Below are 17,632 nucleotides of genomic sequence, written 5' to 3'. Positions count from 1 at the left end.
AAATGGACAGTTACTGGGTGGGGGGAGGTGGGCAGTTCAAAAATTCAAATCTTGCAAAAGTTGTATTATGTTAGGTGATGAAAAAAGTGACTGATAAAAATGTGAAAAGTAATTTAAGTAGTCCAGACTCCCGCAGACCAGGTTCTGTTTAACCATATCCGTTTCTCTTCCCTTTGCCAAAGACATGCCCCACACTCCACTGCTAGTAGGGAGTTCAATATGCCCCTTTTGTGAAGTTTGACTATAACACTCTTCTGCATTAGTGCTGCCAGATACCCAGTTCTGGGGATTTTCTCCCACTCTTTGTAGGCTTCCAAATGTCATGAAATGTGTCTCTAAGCAAGAAAGTATGTGTGTGCACAGATGTGTTGCAGCAGTGTGTGCTTTGTGCTCCAATTACAATGGCAAACTACTGGGCAGCTCTAAATTTCCTTTTAAAAAACATTTCCCCTAAACCTATTTATAAATCCAATTATTTCCAGTGCCCCCTGAAAACTAATGGCAAGTCACGTGAAGAGGTAGCATTAGATTGGAAATAGAGTGGGGAAGTAATAGAAAGTTCTGGAAAATATTCGCTGAAATATTCACGAGAGCAAGGAACTTCATTGGGTACAATTCTGGTGTCCTGCAAAACCAACCAAACAAACAGAAACCCATTTGCTTTGTACTCCGAGAGTAATAGCAATAGGCTAGAAAGGGTAGTTTATTGTTTTAATTATTTTCTCCTTGACGCATTAAAATACCACAACTAATAGTGGTTGGTTTAATAGGTTGGTTCTGATCCAGGGGGCCCAGAAAATTTTCTCTGGGAGAAACTTCCACATTCAATTTTTAACTATTTGCGGTATCTCAGGTCAGGAGGGAAAAGTTACCTCATTAGATTCACTTGCGACATATGGCTAGGCTCGCTTAATTAAGCTTGTTAATTATGGGTTGTTTTAGAAGTTAACGTCTTGAATAATGCAGGAGCAACTCTCCAATGGGGCAAGTGTTCTTGATACAGTCTTTGCCCTTTCTTCGCCCCCAGATATTTTCTCCTAGTACTACCTTTGGATTACATGGCTCCTCCCTCATGTCTGAGTGTCTTTGATCTCTGAGGAAAGCCTCTCCAGTTTCTGTGAGCGTCCGAGTCCAAAGAACTACAGCCCTTAAAGATGGGCCCTCTTTACTTTAGCAGGACACCCTGCAGACTTCCTGGCCCCTTACCGCTTCGCGCAAACACAGCCTTCGCAGCTCCTGCACACAGGCCTCTAGTCGCTCCTCCAGTGCCTTCTGCTGCTTCCTCATAGCTTGCGTCAGATCCTTCATTGGAGACATGGGGCTGTCTAGTCCTGGAAGGGTTGAGACAGACACAGACTGATGACCTGTCAGGTGCTACGGGCGGGAAGGGAAGCAGCAATATTTAATGACCCATACAGAGATGCCCTTGGGCAACTTTTGTGGAGCCAGCTGCAGGTCTTGCGAATGCATCTTAAAGACCGGTGTCATTAGCAGTTATCATAAAAATGGCATGGGACATCAAAGGAGAGGCTGTCCTGACAGCTCATCAGGTGGGGGTATGGAATGTGTACAACAGCCAGGACTGATTAGCTCTTACTTCCAAGCTGCAGGCACCTCAAGGTCATCGCAGATCAGATAAGGAGGAGACTCCATGGTGATATTCCTGATCATTAAGTTTATTACAGAACTAAGCAAACAGATTTGCTGCTCTGCTCACAGACCGGAACAAAAACGAGCCTTTGATATTTGTAAGCCTTAAGACAGCAGTTCCAGAAGATGTTAGCTCATGCTGCTTCTTCCACAGATCAGAGGCACTCAGCCAGCTTGCTGACTCCTCACAAGCCACCTAAAGGTCAGATCTCAACCCACGCTAGCTCATTCATACAGGACAATAGGAGACCATTCCCTCCTAAGTGTAGGGGTGGATGGAGGGTTGTGTGAAACCCATACGACACTTTCTGAGTGGTAGAAGAAATGTCTTCAGTTTAGAACTAACTTGCTAAACTGGGAGCAGTTCCTATTCAGATGTTCCCTGAGATATCTAAATAAGCACTTGGGGTTGCAAAAGGAATCAGACTAGGAAGTGGATGCTGAACTCGCTTACTGTACTTTCCTGCGTATAAGACTACTTTTTAACCCAGGAAAATCTTCTCAAAAGTCGGGGGTCGTCTTATACGCAGGATCGTATTTCTTATATGGCAAGTATATCCCAAACTCTATATTTTAACTGGAAAAGTTGGGGGTCGTCTTATACGCCCAGTCATCTTATACACCGGAATATACGGTATTATTTTGTCTGGATCCCCTGCTGTAGCTCTTGCTTAGAGCTGCTACGCACTATAGATCCCTAAGTAGTCCTGTTCACTGGCATGAGCCCACCCTATGAAAAACCATTACCATTCCTTGTCTGTACACACAGATAGTAGGTAGTTCAAAACCATTAAGAGATGCATCATATGCCATAGCTTCCTACATGAGAGAGAATCTTGTTGTATATACAACATCGCATCTTAAGTGTGGCCTGATTATTTACTTCTACCACAAGTATGTTGTTCAGCACTTTTACGGTAATTGTTCATGGAAGCTGTTTCTAAAGTTTATATATAACTAAGTAAGTACAATGATCAGGTATTACTCATGCAGAAAGTATGCCACATACTGGGAAGCCGTAGGATTTTAGTGAAATAGTCTCCTACGGAGTCATCGGTTTTACTCAGAGTAATCCTGATGAAATCAATGAGCATGACTAAGGGCCATTAATTTCAATGGGTCTACCCTGAGTAAGTTGAACACTACCCTCTGCCTGTATTTCAATGCTCCTAAGGTTTTTTAAAAGAAATCTTTTCTGATGAGGAACCAGTTATATCGCAAGATAGAATCATAGAATTGTAGAGTTGGAAAGGGACCACAAGGGTAATCTAGTCCAACCCCTTGCAATGGAGGAATCTTCTACCCAATGTGGGGCTCGAACCCACAACCCTGAGATTAAGAGTCTCGTGCTCTACCAGCTGAGAAGCACGATACTTTAAACTGGTTAGGGGAGAGGGGAAACTGTGGTCTTTCGGATATTGCTGGATTACAACTCTCATAATCCCTTAACACTGGCCAGGTTGGCTGCACTTAATAGGAGTGCAACAACATTTTGATGTGTCACAGTTTCACCACTCCTGCTTTTAAAGCACTAGGATTCCACCATGTAACACCAGTCCCCAAAATCCAAGACTACCCTTGGTAGCCCTTGCTGCTGGCTCCCCGTGTCCACCCAAGATCACACTCTTTTCTGGAATCCTGGGCATCCCCAGCTGAATACTTTGGGCTACATCATAGCCCGGCTAGGAGGAAGCCGGACTGAAATAGAATCAACAAGGAGTCAACAAGGATCAACAAGGAGTCATGACTAATGAGTCAGAGGGTTCTTTTCACAGCTGTGCTTTTATCTCCGTGCAGCTGTGGTGATACCTTCTAGTCTAATCTTCTAGGGTAAGTTTACAGGCTTGGGGCAGAAAGAAGACCCCCACCCACCCCAAACAGTGCAGTCATTCTTGCTTAAACCTGTTGACACAGGAACAAATCCAGTAGACGGTGCTGGCACTACATGATAATGAGCAGGAATTTCCCCATCCGTCACTCACCTGACTGTACTATGATCCCACTGTCTGTGTCACTGGTCTCATCCTTACTCTTCATGGCCGAGCTCTACGGATGGAGGCAGTAAGATCGCACCTTGAAAGTGCGGTGATGTCTCCTGCTAACACAATAAGGCAAAGACTGAGGTGTGCTACACACGTTATTTATATAATTTCAGGGTGGATAAAAATCAATGATTTTTTTAAAAAAATTAAAAAATGGATTTTTTTTGTTTTAAATCGGATTTTTTTGATTTAAGTCAGATTTTTTTTAAAATAAAATGCTTTTTGAGGAAAATATATTACCATCCGAAGGTTGTTCCATCATGAAATAAAGATTAGTTTTTTAATTATGTAGAATAAGGTTGTATATGTTTAATTTTTGGGGTAAATAAATTCCATTAATCCATTCACAATGTCATGCTCTTCCAGAGGTTTTTGTAAGATTATTGGGCAGTTTCTCTGCCTACAAGATATTATCACAGGTGCTTGGTTTACTTTTGCAGTTCTCAAAACTGAATTTGACTCAACAGAGATCACATGCCTCTTCTTCACAGCAAAAATGTTATAACATGAACAGAGTTGAGAAAAAGACCTTAATCCCATTGTTCTACAAACCTATGAATACAGAAACAACCCCTTCAGTGCTAAGTTTCAAGAAGTTCAGTGAATAGAATAGAAACAATATTTTTCTGATTGTTTGGAGTGGACAGTATTTAAGTTTTTCATGTGTAGGCTGGGCTGACAGTCTAAGTTTCTTAAAATATATATATATTGTTTTTGTTTAGCCAAATTAGTTAACAAACATGGATGTTTGTTTAAGCAAATAACATGCTGTAATGTTATTGTTTCAGTTGAATAAATCTATTTAAATTGTTATTATTAAGGTAATGATTATTTTTCTCCTTCCTAAGTACAACAGTAAAGTTGTCCAAATATGAATGATTAACCTATTAAACTGGGGATAAAAAACTAATATGAAAAGTTGTTATTCTAAAAATCTTCATCTACTTGCATACTAAAGTTATACCAGCAAGAATTAGTCTTTATGTAGACAACTATGATTTAAATCAAGCCTTACTGACTAGTGATTTAAATCATGATTTAAATCGTGATTTAAATCAGTTTGATTTAAATCAAATCCACCCTGTATAATTATGCCACATCTTCACTCCAGTTCACATACAACCCCTCTATAGAGTTTCCACGCGGTCAGAGCCTCTGTGTTGCTAAAGGACCTACCTACCAGTTCCAAAATTCAGGGCCGGCTCTACACTTAGGAATAGTGGGGCAACTGCCTCAAGCAGCTGAACTTGGCAGTCATGAAAGGGCAGCAAATTATTAGCTATTTAATTTCTGACCGTTGTATTTTGACTGCCAGAAAGGGGGGAGAGAAGCACTTGTGGCTGTTCCCCTCACCCCACCATCCTTGAATACTGTGCACCATGACTGAGGGAGGGGCTTTCATTGCTACATCTTGGGGAACAAAATGCCTTGGCCCAATGCTGCAGAAATTCCTGTAATGATTTCCTTGGTTCTGACTACTACAAGGAGGAAATTCAGGTCCTGGCAGAAGGGAGCGGGCAAGTGGCAATTCGAGGGCTGAGAGAAGGCAAGATGTGGGCTCTCTATCCATTACTGCAGCAGCTGTCAGAAGTGATACATGAAATAGTCACCTAGAAGCATTTGACCATGGGGAGCCTCACTTTAGGGCTCCTGTGTAAACTGGGCCTTTGGCAAACCCAAACCCAGCATTCCATGCTGGTTATCTATCAATCTAGCACAGATAAAATATAATAGCTGGTCTGGGCCACCCCAAGCTGGCTGTTGTGCAATCCAATGCACTATGTGAGACCAAAATTGGCCCACACAGCAGGATAACAGCAGATGTATTGACACTGATGGGCACCCAAACAAAGGCAGGGAAAGCTCCTGTTCAGAAACACCCATAAACATCTGCACATGAACAAGCAGAATTCTCAATCTTTGTCTGTAACCCTACTGCACAGGTAATATTTATCCGATGCATAGAAATTTGGACATTCATATTATAACCCAATTCAGGTGTAGCAGCACACAGAGCATGAACTGTAACAGACACTTGATAATAATTTAGAATTGATATAGCGTTTTCCTGGGAAAGACCCTGGTGTTGGGAAAGATTGAGGGCACTAGGAGAAGGGGACAACAGAGGACGAGATGGTTGGACAGTGTTCTCGAAGCTACGAACATGAGTTTGACCAAACTGCGGGAGGCAGTGGAAGACAGGAGTGCCTGGCGTGCTCTGGTCCATGGGGTCACGAAGAGTCGGACACGACTAAACGACTAAACAAGAAATAGCGTTTTCCTAGTTTTCAAAGCACTTCACTTACATTTTTGTTGTTGCACATAACACAGCAACCCTATAAAGTAGGTCAGTGCTATTATTCTGTATGGCAGATGGGAGGGAGGCGAAGGGCTTGGCCTGAGAGAAAGAGACTTGCCTAAGGCTGCAGAGTGAATTCATGGCAGAGTGAGAAGCAAACTGGGGGCATCCTGGTTTGTAGCTTGGCCTCTAGGCGCCACCAGCTCTTTATATCTACACCGGAAAGCAGATTTTCTGGTTTGGGGAAAGCTGTGAGGAGGTAGGTAGTGTACAAATTTATTCTTTGGCCTCAGGTCCATGTCTTCCCAGCACTGCATAGTCCTTGAAGCAAATATTCATGCTGGGTTCTGTCACAGTTAACTGAAATTTATGAGGGCTTCCAGAAGGAAACCTGATTGGCAATTCTCAGCTCCCCATGTGCTTGACTAGTGCTTGACCGGTTACTCTTCTCTTTCCTGCTAGGCTGGGAGGGAAAAAGTCCTGGGAAGCCTCCTCTTAATCCTGGCAGGGTGTGCTAAGCAAGCAGCTCCTCAGCTCTGGCAATGAATGAAAGGAGCTTCCCCATGCCAGGAATACTCCTCCATCCTCCAACCCAAGCACTAGTAACAGAAGTCCTGTTCAAGGTCCCATTGCAGATGTTGGGATGTGTCATTCAGCAGGGATAGTCTCTCACTTTCTCTACAGCTGGGGGTGGCTCCAAGCCTACCTCCTGCAGCAAACGCTTGGTGTTTACACGCCACTCCCCTGCCCCAACCTGGGTGAGTCAATTTGAGAGTCACACTGAGTTTCTGTCTGGAGCTTATCCTGGCACTACCAGTCTCCTGGTAAACAAAGCGCAAAGGGGGCTGGCCTGGGCGAACAAGGTTCACAGCACTGAGCAGAGATTTGCTATAGGGCAACACTGCTTTAGACCTTTGTAGATCATTCCTCACTCCAATCAGGAGACTATGTGGATGCAAATTTGTTCCTCTGCCTGCCATGGTAAAGGTAAAGGGACCCCTGACCATTAGGTCCAGTTGTGACTGACTCTGGGGTTGCGCGCTCATCTCGCATTATTGGCCAAGGGAGCCGGCGTATAGCTTCCAGGTCATGTGGCCAGCATGACAAAGCTGCTTCTGGCAAACCAGAGCAGCACATGGAAACGCCGTTTACCTTCCCGCTGTAGCGGTTCCTATTTATCTACTTGCATTTTGACGTGCTTTCGAACTGCTAGGTTGGCAGGAGCTGGGACCAAGCAATGGGAGCTCACCCCATCACAGGGATTCGAACCGCCGACTTTCTGATCAGCAAGCCCTAGGCTCAGTGGTTTAACCACAGCGCCACCTGGGTCCCTGCCTGCCATGGTACTCCCATCCATAAAACCGAGTTAAGCGGCACAGTTGCAATGGCAGAGTGTACTCCCCTCAGAACTACAAAATGCCACAACTGTGCAGCTGATCCCAATGCAGCTATGGGAAGGTAGCCAGAAGCAAAAGAGGGCAGGGCTGCAGCACTTTCAGTAATTATGTCAAGGAGGTGAGTCCATCAGAAGGTTGTCGTGGACATCCTCTATCTGCAGAAATTCCCTCTTCTACCAAAGCTGCCTAGGGAGGCATGCTGAATGTCAGGTTCTATCAGAAACCCTGTGGATCAGGGTTTCTGTTACTGGGGTTGCTTACAACTGACAAAGGAGGCAGTAGGGGACAGAGGTTCCGTGGGTGCCAGGGAAAGTCCTAAAGGGCACAATTGTGCCCGCAGGCGCCTTACCGGGGATCCCTGTTACAGTCAAAATGCCTGCATATGTTTCCCATGGACACTAATAAAGTATTGTTCACTTCAGAGCTGTCTATTCAAAGCACTCACAATTCAACAAGGTTGGGTTTTCACTTTTACTTTCATAGCAAAACCTATTTTATTTCAAAGATCCACAGTAAGACTGGTGCCAAGATGGTCAGGCTTTTTAGTCTAGCTTTAAAAAAGGGGGGGGCAATGCTACATATCTTTTTTCAAAATGAAATATTGTCTAAAATGTGCATGCTCACATGGGGTTTGTCAAGGCTCACATGTGCTAAATCTCCGCATCTGATCAATGCGGATAAAAAAATGGGCAGACATGGGAAATTGCAGGGCCAGGTCAGATGAACAGCAGACAAGGAACACAACCAGTTTGCAGATATCACTTACTGCACTTTGCATTTAGCGATGAGATAAGTACATGAGCATGTATTAAGAGCCCTGCTGGATCAGACTATCTATCTAGTCCATCATCACATGGGCCAAACAGGTACCAAACCAGCAGGACTTGGTCCTCCCCGGGGAACATGTGCCAACACTCCTTTGCCATTACTCTGATTACGGTAAGCTTCGAAGTGTTCCTTCACCAAGGTGTGCAGTTTATACATCCACAATTTCACACATTCAGACAGATATCACCATGAAACAAAGCAGAAGTTAGTTAACGTGGACAAGCAGAAAGACAAGAGCCACCAAGGAGGGGGTGGCTGAAGCAGTACCACAAACTCTGCCTGTTTCTTATTTGCAACATTTCACTGATGATGACACCTAGCTATGTTCTATGATTATAGGCATGACTGGAGGGTGACACTCCAAAAGAAACAAAAAGGACAGCCATTCCAAACTCTATACTGTATTGCTAAGGGATCAAGTGGCATGGATAAAGAGAAATACCCAAGCCAAAATCCAGAGTGGGGAACTGGATCCGGCTGTTAGGTTAGACCAGGGGTCAGCAAACATTTTCAGCAGGGGGCTGGTCCACTGTCCCTCAGACCTTGGGGGGGGGGGGAATGAACGAATTCCTATGCTCCACAAATGCCCCAGAGATGCATTTTAAATAAAAGGACACATTCTACTCATGTAAAAACACGCTGATTCCTGGACCATCCGTGGGCCGGATTTGGAAGGCAATTGGGCTGGATCTGGCCCCCAGGCCTTAGTTTGCCTATCCATGGGTTAGACCAGGCATCCCCAAACTTCAGCCCTCCTGATGTTTTGAATTACAATTCCCATCATCCCTGACCACTGGTCCTCTTAACTAAGGATCATGGGAGTTGTAGGCCCAAACATCTGGAGGGCCGCAGTTTGGGGATGCCTAGGTTAGACCCTTATATCCCTATGACATCACAATGACACCAGGTGACCTGTTTTAGCCCACGTGGTTTTTAATCAAACTGTACAGGCAAAGGCATAGTGCTCTGCAAGCCCCAATAAAAAGGATGATAATCCAAACTTGAAGAGCCCTGTGGGAGGCCCCAAAGATCAGCATAAAATCCAGAAAGCAATTCTACTTGAACAAAGAGATGCAACCTTTGCATACTGAAATGTTTGCAGTCCACTGAAAATAAAAACATAGCACAGCGTAATAAACTGACGTGGCTTCTACAGTGTAGGAATAACATCCAACCAAGCAATAAAGGCACAACCCCTGGATCCAAATCTGCTCTGCAGGGTGAGTTGGCTGCAATTTTTCAGTCAACAAAGTTTTCTAGTCAAGGGGCTTCTGAAGGAAACATTCATTTAAGTCAGTTTCCATTCTCTCCTATTTATGTATCTGAATGCAAAGACTGACATGATCATCCATTTACAAGATTAGGCTACATACTTCTAACTAGTCCTTCCTGCCTCCAGTCCTATCCTAATGACATATCCAGTGCATGTTAAAGCACCACCAAAACTAAGAGACCCATTCTGATGCAAGACATTATGTTACTAGGAATCCATGCAACCCTTAAGTAGGTTATTCCTAGTTTGATTGCAAAAATAAGCAGAGATGATAGGCAGCTAAGCAAGTTTAGTTCCAACAGTTCACACACACCCCTCCTGAATATATTCAGCTGCCCAATTCCTATCCAAATATTCCACCAAGTCTACACCCTCTCTTTTGTTCTGCCCGCACTGGGCTATTACCCTGCTGACTTGGCCTCTTTAAAGCTGCACAAACAGCTCTAAATGCCTGGGAAAGACTAGAAGAGGGTTGTGCAAGATATAAGGCAAGGTCCTTTAGGCAACCTATGGACTTGTTAGAATCCCGAGACTTCCCAGTTTTCATTTTAAATAACACCACCACATTTCTATCACTCATGATTGTAGAAAAAAGTGTGGATGGCAAACATTTCCAGTGTGGTCCTCTGTGCCAAATAAGCTTATCTCGCCCGTGGATTAGACTCCCGCTGCCTGTTTGCTAGCCAAGAGGAAGCTTGCTGCAGGCAGCCGCTGAGTAGATGCATAAACCTTTCTACCAGAGAACAACTAGTTTCCCTGGGCACAGAGCCCAGTTTTTATTTAACTCCTGAGCATGTACGTAATATCAAATATACCAAGCTGGGAAGCAGACTGTGGAATTCCAGGCTCCTTGTAAAAGAGCAAGACAGGAATAGGAAGTATTGTAAAAGTTGTCTTGGTGGTCTGTTCTCGCCCAGGCTACCCTCTTCCCGAGTTCCGCTCTAACTAGCAGGAATCACTGGCAAACTCCAAGCATTCCCCAGCAAAATCTGGAAGGCACTTGTGCACCCTCTGAAAACTTTAGCACCCAAAGTTGTGCCTGCATGCTCCTGTAGAGAAACTGTGCTCATGCCATAAACCTTGGCGTCTTGAGTTTATGGTGAACCAAAACAAGATGTTTTATAATTGGGTACTCAAACCTCCGCCGTGTGTTGCAATGGGATCACATGACTCCCCCTCCTCAAGGAAGGGAATCTCGGGGTAGGAAGTCAGCAAGACGGAGGGGTTGCCAACTCATTATAACCAAATGCATCTATTAGAGCCCCACCACCATCAAAGAAAAGCACTTCAGAGGAGTAGTGGGAGGAGGCATGCCAAAACATCTCCCTGCCTGCCGTTTCACTGCTGCAAATAGCTGGGAAAGCGGCTTTTCAAAAAGAAAAGAAAAGGGAGAGAAATCTAGCACCAGGGCTCACTTGTGCAGTCAACATCTAAGTGCCTGCCCCTCTTCGCATGCAGGTGTGATGTGGGAGTCACTTTCCTATGCAGCATGGGTGTCAGCACCAGAAGAACCATGTGGGTGAGGCCAATTGCAGGTGACTTTCCCACCTAATTGGTGGCCTGCACACAACCATGTCAGCGCATGAATCAATTTCATGTGGAGTTGCAGTAACCAATAGGCTGCTAATGGTTATGGGAATCAGCCTCTGTATCCTTCTATGTCTGCAGAATCCCCACTGGAAGATTAGAAATGCTGGACATGCTTACTCAGGGGAAGCACATTCATCATCAAAGCATCGCAGCCAAAATTCCAAAGGGCTAGTAGTGTCCCACCTGCAGCTCCACAAAGAAAATTAATTATCTTCTACGAATTTCTTGCCCAACTACTCAGCCTGACAAAACGCCCTCCGGGATATGTTTGCAGCTTTGACCTACTGACACATACTCAGGGGCTTTCCAGATAACAGCAATGAATAAAGTTTGGTTTGCTTGTTTAAATAAGAGGGGTGATTAGTTGGACTCAGTGGAGCAATGTCCTGCCTAAGGCTTTGAGAAGAAATTACGTTTGGTTCACATTTTAATTCGAAACTCCCTGTTCCACACTTCCTAAAACAATATGCAAACTGAAACGCAGTTATCCTTAGAAATTTGTGGTTCTCCAGATTTTGCGAAGCAATTGTCCAGCCAAAGAATGTGTACAAAAATGGGCACATCAGGAAACATTGTGCATGAAATGCATATACTGTACAGTATTAATGAAAACTACATACAAAACGCATCTTGTTACGGATAATTGCTCCCCCCCCAAAAAAAAAGTGTATAGCAGGGGAGAGTTGCACTAAAACGCTGATGAACGTTTATGAGGACTTGAGGGATTTGAAGGAAGAAGCACAGAATAATGAGAAACGGACATTGGCAGATCCATCCATCCTTAGTTCTACTCCCTACTCTCCATGCTCAAATTTCAGGGTGGCCAGAGGGGATGATGGTGAGCCTCAGGGCTGGAGGCCAAATAGTTATCATTTTTAGAAGTGGCAACGAAACTGTGATTTAGCTAAAATGCAGGCAGGTGTGGTTTTACACAAAAAAAAACCCCTACCTTTCGCCCTATACTTAGAGCACTGCTTTTGGTTTTGAACACAAGGTGTTCCAGGGCTGAAGAAAAGAAGCTCACAACCTGGAACTGGAAAAAGAAGACTGGTGGAGGTAAGATTAACAAACTGGTGGGACACTGATGTGATGAAGGGGTACATGAACTCTCTTGTGCTGGAATAATACAGCAAGGACACATTCTACTCCAGAGAAATAAGTGCAGCAGCAGCAGCAACAACAACAACAAAACACACCAAACATATATATATATAATTAACCAGTTTATAGAATTGCGAAAGACTGGGAAGGGAAATGTGACAGTGTTACTGGGACATAATCTCAGAGTTGTGGCTCAGTGGCATAGCAAACACTTGACATGTTAAAGGTTCCGAATTCAATCCCAGCATCTCTAGACAGAACTGGGAGAGACCCCTGGAGAGCTGCTGCCAGTCATTGTAGACAGTAATGAGCTAAACACACCAGTAGTTGGGCTCAGGAAGCCTCCCATGTCCCTATGACAAATGCTGCTTGCCACCAGCAATGTCAAAAACACTATCCAATGGACAGTGAACCTATGACCCTCCTTGTTGGACTTCAGCTCCCATCATTCCTGACCATTGGGGATGATGGGAGTGGGAGTCCAATGACAACACCTGGAGGGCCACAGTTTCTCTATCCGTCTCTGAAATAGGGACAAAACAGTATCATAGTCCAGATAGAGCTGAAAGCTACAAATAGATGGGCAGGCTATGTTACAATTCCACATCACTGCAATTCGTGTGCTCAGAAAACACAATATCCCTGGCCAGAACAGATCCCCTACTTCAGGAAATACAAGCCAGACATTTACCACCATAATATGGACAACTGTGTGTCTATCGTGCAATAAACCAATAATCTGGAAAAGTCCTCCAGGTTCCCAATCCCAGACTGTGAGTCAAAGCCCTTTTCCTGCCCCCACCATAGTCACAGGGATGTTTAAACAACCCCCTGGGCAGTTTTAAAAGTAACTCATGCTGAGTGAGCTCCTTTTCGTTTGTCTTCTACACACCAAGGCAGAAACAGGGCTGCCAACTGGCTGAATTATTATTTTTAATTAACTGTGCAGTTTTAATTGATTAATTGAACAATTAAGAGATTAAAATCTCAATACTAAGCAATAATTATCACCACCTTTCCCCCAAGGAGCCTCCCCTCCCAGATACCCACACCCTGAAAAGCTTGGCTGTCTATTTTGCCTCCACTGAAGAAAGGGTTCCACATATCCAAGTGGGAGCTCCCACAATTCAATACCTTCCCATTATACCTCGTTCACTATATTCTCCCTGTTTGTATCAGCTGCCAACTTGAGGCTAAAATGTACTCAGCACTGAAGCGTATCTTCAAAATGCATCTGTTTGACTGGAAGAATACCACAGACTTCAGAAAACCAGAAAATGATTGCACCAAAAATTGATTCTGTGGCGTTGCAGCTGCGAAACCACCAAACCCCAATTGCTGGGAAACAGCAGCTCTAGCCCAGAGTTGGCACAATATATTTTGCTGCCTGAGGTGAATCAGCAAGTGGTACCCGTCCCACCTCAAGCCACACAGCACCCCGGGCTGGAAATGTTATGTTCACACCCGAGGCAGAAAATCCCAAAAGCAATCCCTATAGCAGGAAAAATATAATAAGGAAAAAAACAAAATTTGATAATTTGCTGCCCTTGCCTGCCTCCAACAAGAATGGCTGCTGCACTTCCTTCAGTATAGGGAAGAGGAGATCTGGTGTCCTGGATAGCAAGCGGATAGTGCCTTTAGCAGCAATACTAGTTGTCATAAGAAGTTACTCCCTGTGCCATTTTGAAAAAGCTTATATGTACATTCCCCCCAAAAAACACCACCACGAACCCCAGCCATACCAAGACTATCCCCAGCCCAGTTCCATAATGTGGCCAGCCAACATGTAGGACTAGGAGATCGCCTGAAGCAGCTGGCAGAAGATGAGGCAGTACGCTTAAAAGGGGCACTCTATGCACTGAGGACGTTGAATGGTGGCCAAGGGGTAAGGGGCCCCTATCTGACAAATTAGTGCCCGGGGCATGTGGGGTGCTAAGTCAGCACCTTGCAGGTACAGTCATACCTTGGAAGTCGAACGGAATCCGTTCCTGAAGCCCATTCGACTTCCGGAATGTTCGAAAATCAAATCTTCCTGCAGCCAACCAGAAGCCGCGGAAGCCCCGTTGGACGTTCGGGTTCCCAAAGAATGTTCGCAAACTGGAACCATCGCTTCTGGGTATGCGGCGTTCAGGAGCTAAAATGTCCGAGTTACAGGGCATTCAGGACCCAAGGTACGACTGTATTTGACACCCATTGTTGGCTGCTGGTATCATAGCTCATGTCCACGCTTGGGGGATGCCAGATAGTCAGCTGCCATATGCCTGCAGACCTAGCAGCCCCTAGATCTCTGCTGCCACATCCCTCTGGTAAAGGCATCTAGCTCGCCGGCCCTTAGGTAATCCCTCATTGGTGGCAGCCTCTTACTTCCCAATGCATCATTTCACCGGTTACCGTACTACTGGCTGGATAAAAGCATCATGAAATGACCTCAGTTTTGCAGGCCCCTGCATTTCTATGTGCATACAGTCCCTGCCAAAGACCTCATATGCTCCTTCCTCTCCATCCCACCAGGAAAGATATTCAGCACGGAAAGTGATTTTGTCTTGAGGCCCTTTCTGTCTCTGCTCTGCCTCCAGTCACCGGGCTGCCTTCCCACCTTTTAGCCCAGGAAAGCTTCCTCTGAATTGTCCCCCAGAAACAGGGAGGAGAGAGAGAGAGAGAGAGAGAGAGAGAGAGAGAGAGAGAGAGAGAGAGAGAGAGAGAGAGAGAACGAACAACAACAGGTCAGTGTCCAGGGTCCCAGCAGACCAAGAGCTGCACCTCATATTATGGATTTCCAATACAAAAGCAACTTCCATGTAAGAAATCACAGTAACCACATAAACTCAGAAGCCACGACCAGGACAAAAAGCTTGCACATGCAAACACATGGCAACCCATCTGTGGTTTTTAATGCTATAGTTGTGACTTCCTTTAAGCAGGGAATCTGCAACATGTGAAATAACCCATAGAGAAGAGGAAGAGAATCGCTGATTTCATCAGAGCTCTGTTTTTTTTTTAAAAAAATGTAACCAAAGTATTAATGGATTAATAATTAAGTACCTAATTAAGTAGCAGATCCCATTCTATGAACACCAGGAAGCTGGAAACTTACATTCTGAAAAATAAATACTCCACAACATTTTCTTATCATTCGGAGATATCGGTCATCAATAAACAACAGCCCTCTCTTCCCTTTTCAAATCAGACAGCAACAGGACTCCCTTACCTGCTGGGCTCGGTCCCTGATTCAGAATAACTGGTATCAGGAGAAAAATGAGCGAGAGGAAGCGATGCCAGTTCTGTCCTAGTGCTCCGATCTCCAAAGCTGCTGGATTTTTCGTTGAGTTCACACTTCCGACCCCTCGGCTGCTTCCCTCTTCCAGGCACTGTCTTGCTCCTGCTCTGCCAAAGAAACTGTGTTACTTGTTTTGACTTGAGTCAGAGGGGAGGGGCAGGTGAGCAATACCTTTTCAGCCACAGTGGAATCAGCACAGCCAAATCCTTCCAGGCACAGAAGGACAAGCCGACACATGGCACCAAAGGGGAGGGACTAGAGGGACAGCCTCTTTCTTGCATAAGGCAACCAGGAATCCTCCCCTACCCACCACCACCACCTCTGAACTGATCCTCAAGAAAAAGAGAAAGCAGCCGTTTGTTTGCTTTCACTGCAGCCAGATCCAGACCAACACACAGGCATTGCATACCCAAAATTAATGTTATTCCACAGTTATAACTCATTGCAAATATAAACATACTCTGAGCCCTCCGATGATAAGTAATGAGATCATTAGTATTTGGATACCAGATGTTGCTACACTTCAGAAAGCTCAGGGGCCACTTTTTATAATACTGTTTTGTACTTGGTACTGAGGGTAAAACTACTACGCATTACATTCAAACACATTTGACAATATCCTGACTGCTGCTGCTGCTGCTGCTGCTGCTACTACTACTACTATTAAGGAAAAACAACTTAGGGAAGAAGGTGATCTGCAGCAGTGAAGGAGGGGTGCTTTCCTCTCCCCACATCTGCCACTATTTCACTGCACCTCCTTCCCTTTCCCCTGCAATGCATTTTCCTCTCCACTGGGTTTTGTCTTCCTGGTCATGTTTACCTTCACAAGCAAGGAAAACAGCCTTTGGACAGAAATTGCAGTGAGAAAGAAATAGGCAGGGGAAGGGTCAAGCCCCCCCCCTTCCTGCCACAGCTGTTTCCAACTTCAGGGGGGGCGGAGTGCTCTTGTGCTCAGGTCTTGCTTGTCTCCCACAAGCATCTGGTTGGCCAATGGGATGCTGACTTAGATGGGCCACTGGCCTGATCCAGCCTTCTCAAGGTAGGACTGATGCAGGAGCTGTGTGGGTCCAGGCAGCTGCATTTCCCTTTGGACAGCACAGAAAATAAGGTAGATTGGGGGGGGGCACAGCTAATTCAAAGGCACAAAGAGGAGGGCGTTCACTATCGTTTTTCAAACCCACTGGTTATACTAAGGGTCAGCAAATTTTTTCAGCAGGGGGCCGGTCCACTGTCCCTCAGACCTTGGGGGGGGGCGGACTATATTTTGAAAAAATATATGAATGAATTCCTATGCCCCACAAATAACCCAGAGATGCATTTTAAATAAAAGGACACATTCTACTCATGTAAAAACACCAGGCAGGCACCACAAATAACCCAGAGATGCATTTTAAATAAAAGAACACATTCTACTCATGTAAAAAATGTTGATTCCCGGACCATCCGCGGGCCAGATTTAGAAGGCGATTGGGCCGCATCTGGCCCCCAGGCCTTAGTTTGGGAACCCCTGGGTTATACCGTCCCCAGTCAGTCTCGAACGCCTCACTACCTCTACACAGAAGCGGCCTTGCAGCCTGTGCTAACATGGAGAAGTGTTGCCCAATGAAGAGACATTGTTTGGAGACGATTTTTAAGACACCTGCTCCAGTAGTGTACTTCAATGGTCAGAATAGCGCGCAGAAAATCAAGTTGCTCCCTATATTGCCAAGACCAAATCGCTCTCTGTTTACTCACTCGTTCCCAACCAAACACCAGAAACAACAAAAACAGTTATTTGAGCATAGATTCCCCATACTGCCCTTTAGAGAAAATCTGTGATTGCAGTCTGGGCTCCTTGTTTTCACACCCAATGCTTAACCACTAGTGGGATCTGTGGGTAGCTGCTCCATAGTGGTACTGTAGTTGAACTCCAGGGGGAGGTTCACAGTAAGATCCTCAGGCCCTGGGTGCTCAATAAAGGCTTACCCAGGCTAGTTATTGGAAACTCCAGTATAAGCAGGCTTCCTGTTGCTGCTGAAACTTGTTTGAGAAACAATACCTTCCTAGGTCTTTGCATGCTTTGATATCTTGGTTGCTCTTTGGTTCTGGCTTGCTTGTTGATTCTGCCTCCCTACACTCCTGACTTGCTTTCCAGCCCTAAGGTCTGGCTTCTTCTTGACCCGGCCAACTTCCTGT

At 45.1% G+C, this 17,632-nt stretch overlaps 1 protein-coding gene across 4 annotated transcripts in view; it reads right to left on the bottom strand.

The window, feature by feature from the left end:
* Positions 1 to 15,638, bottom strand: part of INAVA (innate immunity activator) — a 29,211-nt gene extending 13,573 nt beyond the window's left edge. The window contains exons 1-3 of one of the 4 annotated variants that reach the window (XM_035121936.3): positions 15,389 to 15,638; positions 3,633 to 3,745; positions 1,207 to 1,331 (exon numbers count right to left, since the gene is read on the bottom strand). In XM_035121936.3, the coding sequence (XP_034977827.2) occupies positions 1,207 to 1,331; positions 3,633 to 3,687 (180 nt within the window). In that variant the 5' untranslated portion in view covers positions 3,688 to 3,745; positions 15,389 to 15,638. Of the gene's footprint in view, positions 1 to 1,206; positions 1,332 to 3,632; positions 3,749 to 14,143; positions 14,279 to 15,388 lie in introns of those variants that run through there. The other 3 variants (XM_035121940.3, XM_035121938.3, XM_088674141.1) reach the window with 3 other exon arrangements.
* Between the last annotated feature and the right edge of the window lie 1,994 nt (positions 15,639 to 17,632).

Source organism: Zootoca vivipara, chromosome 7 (assembly GCF_965207765.1).
Source record: "Zootoca vivipara chromosome 7, rZooViv2.hap1.1, whole genome shotgun sequence".
Taxonomy (NCBI): domain Eukaryota; kingdom Metazoa; phylum Chordata; class Lepidosauria; order Squamata; family Lacertidae; genus Zootoca; species Zootoca vivipara.
This window is presented reverse-complemented; position numbering and strand designations above follow the sequence as displayed.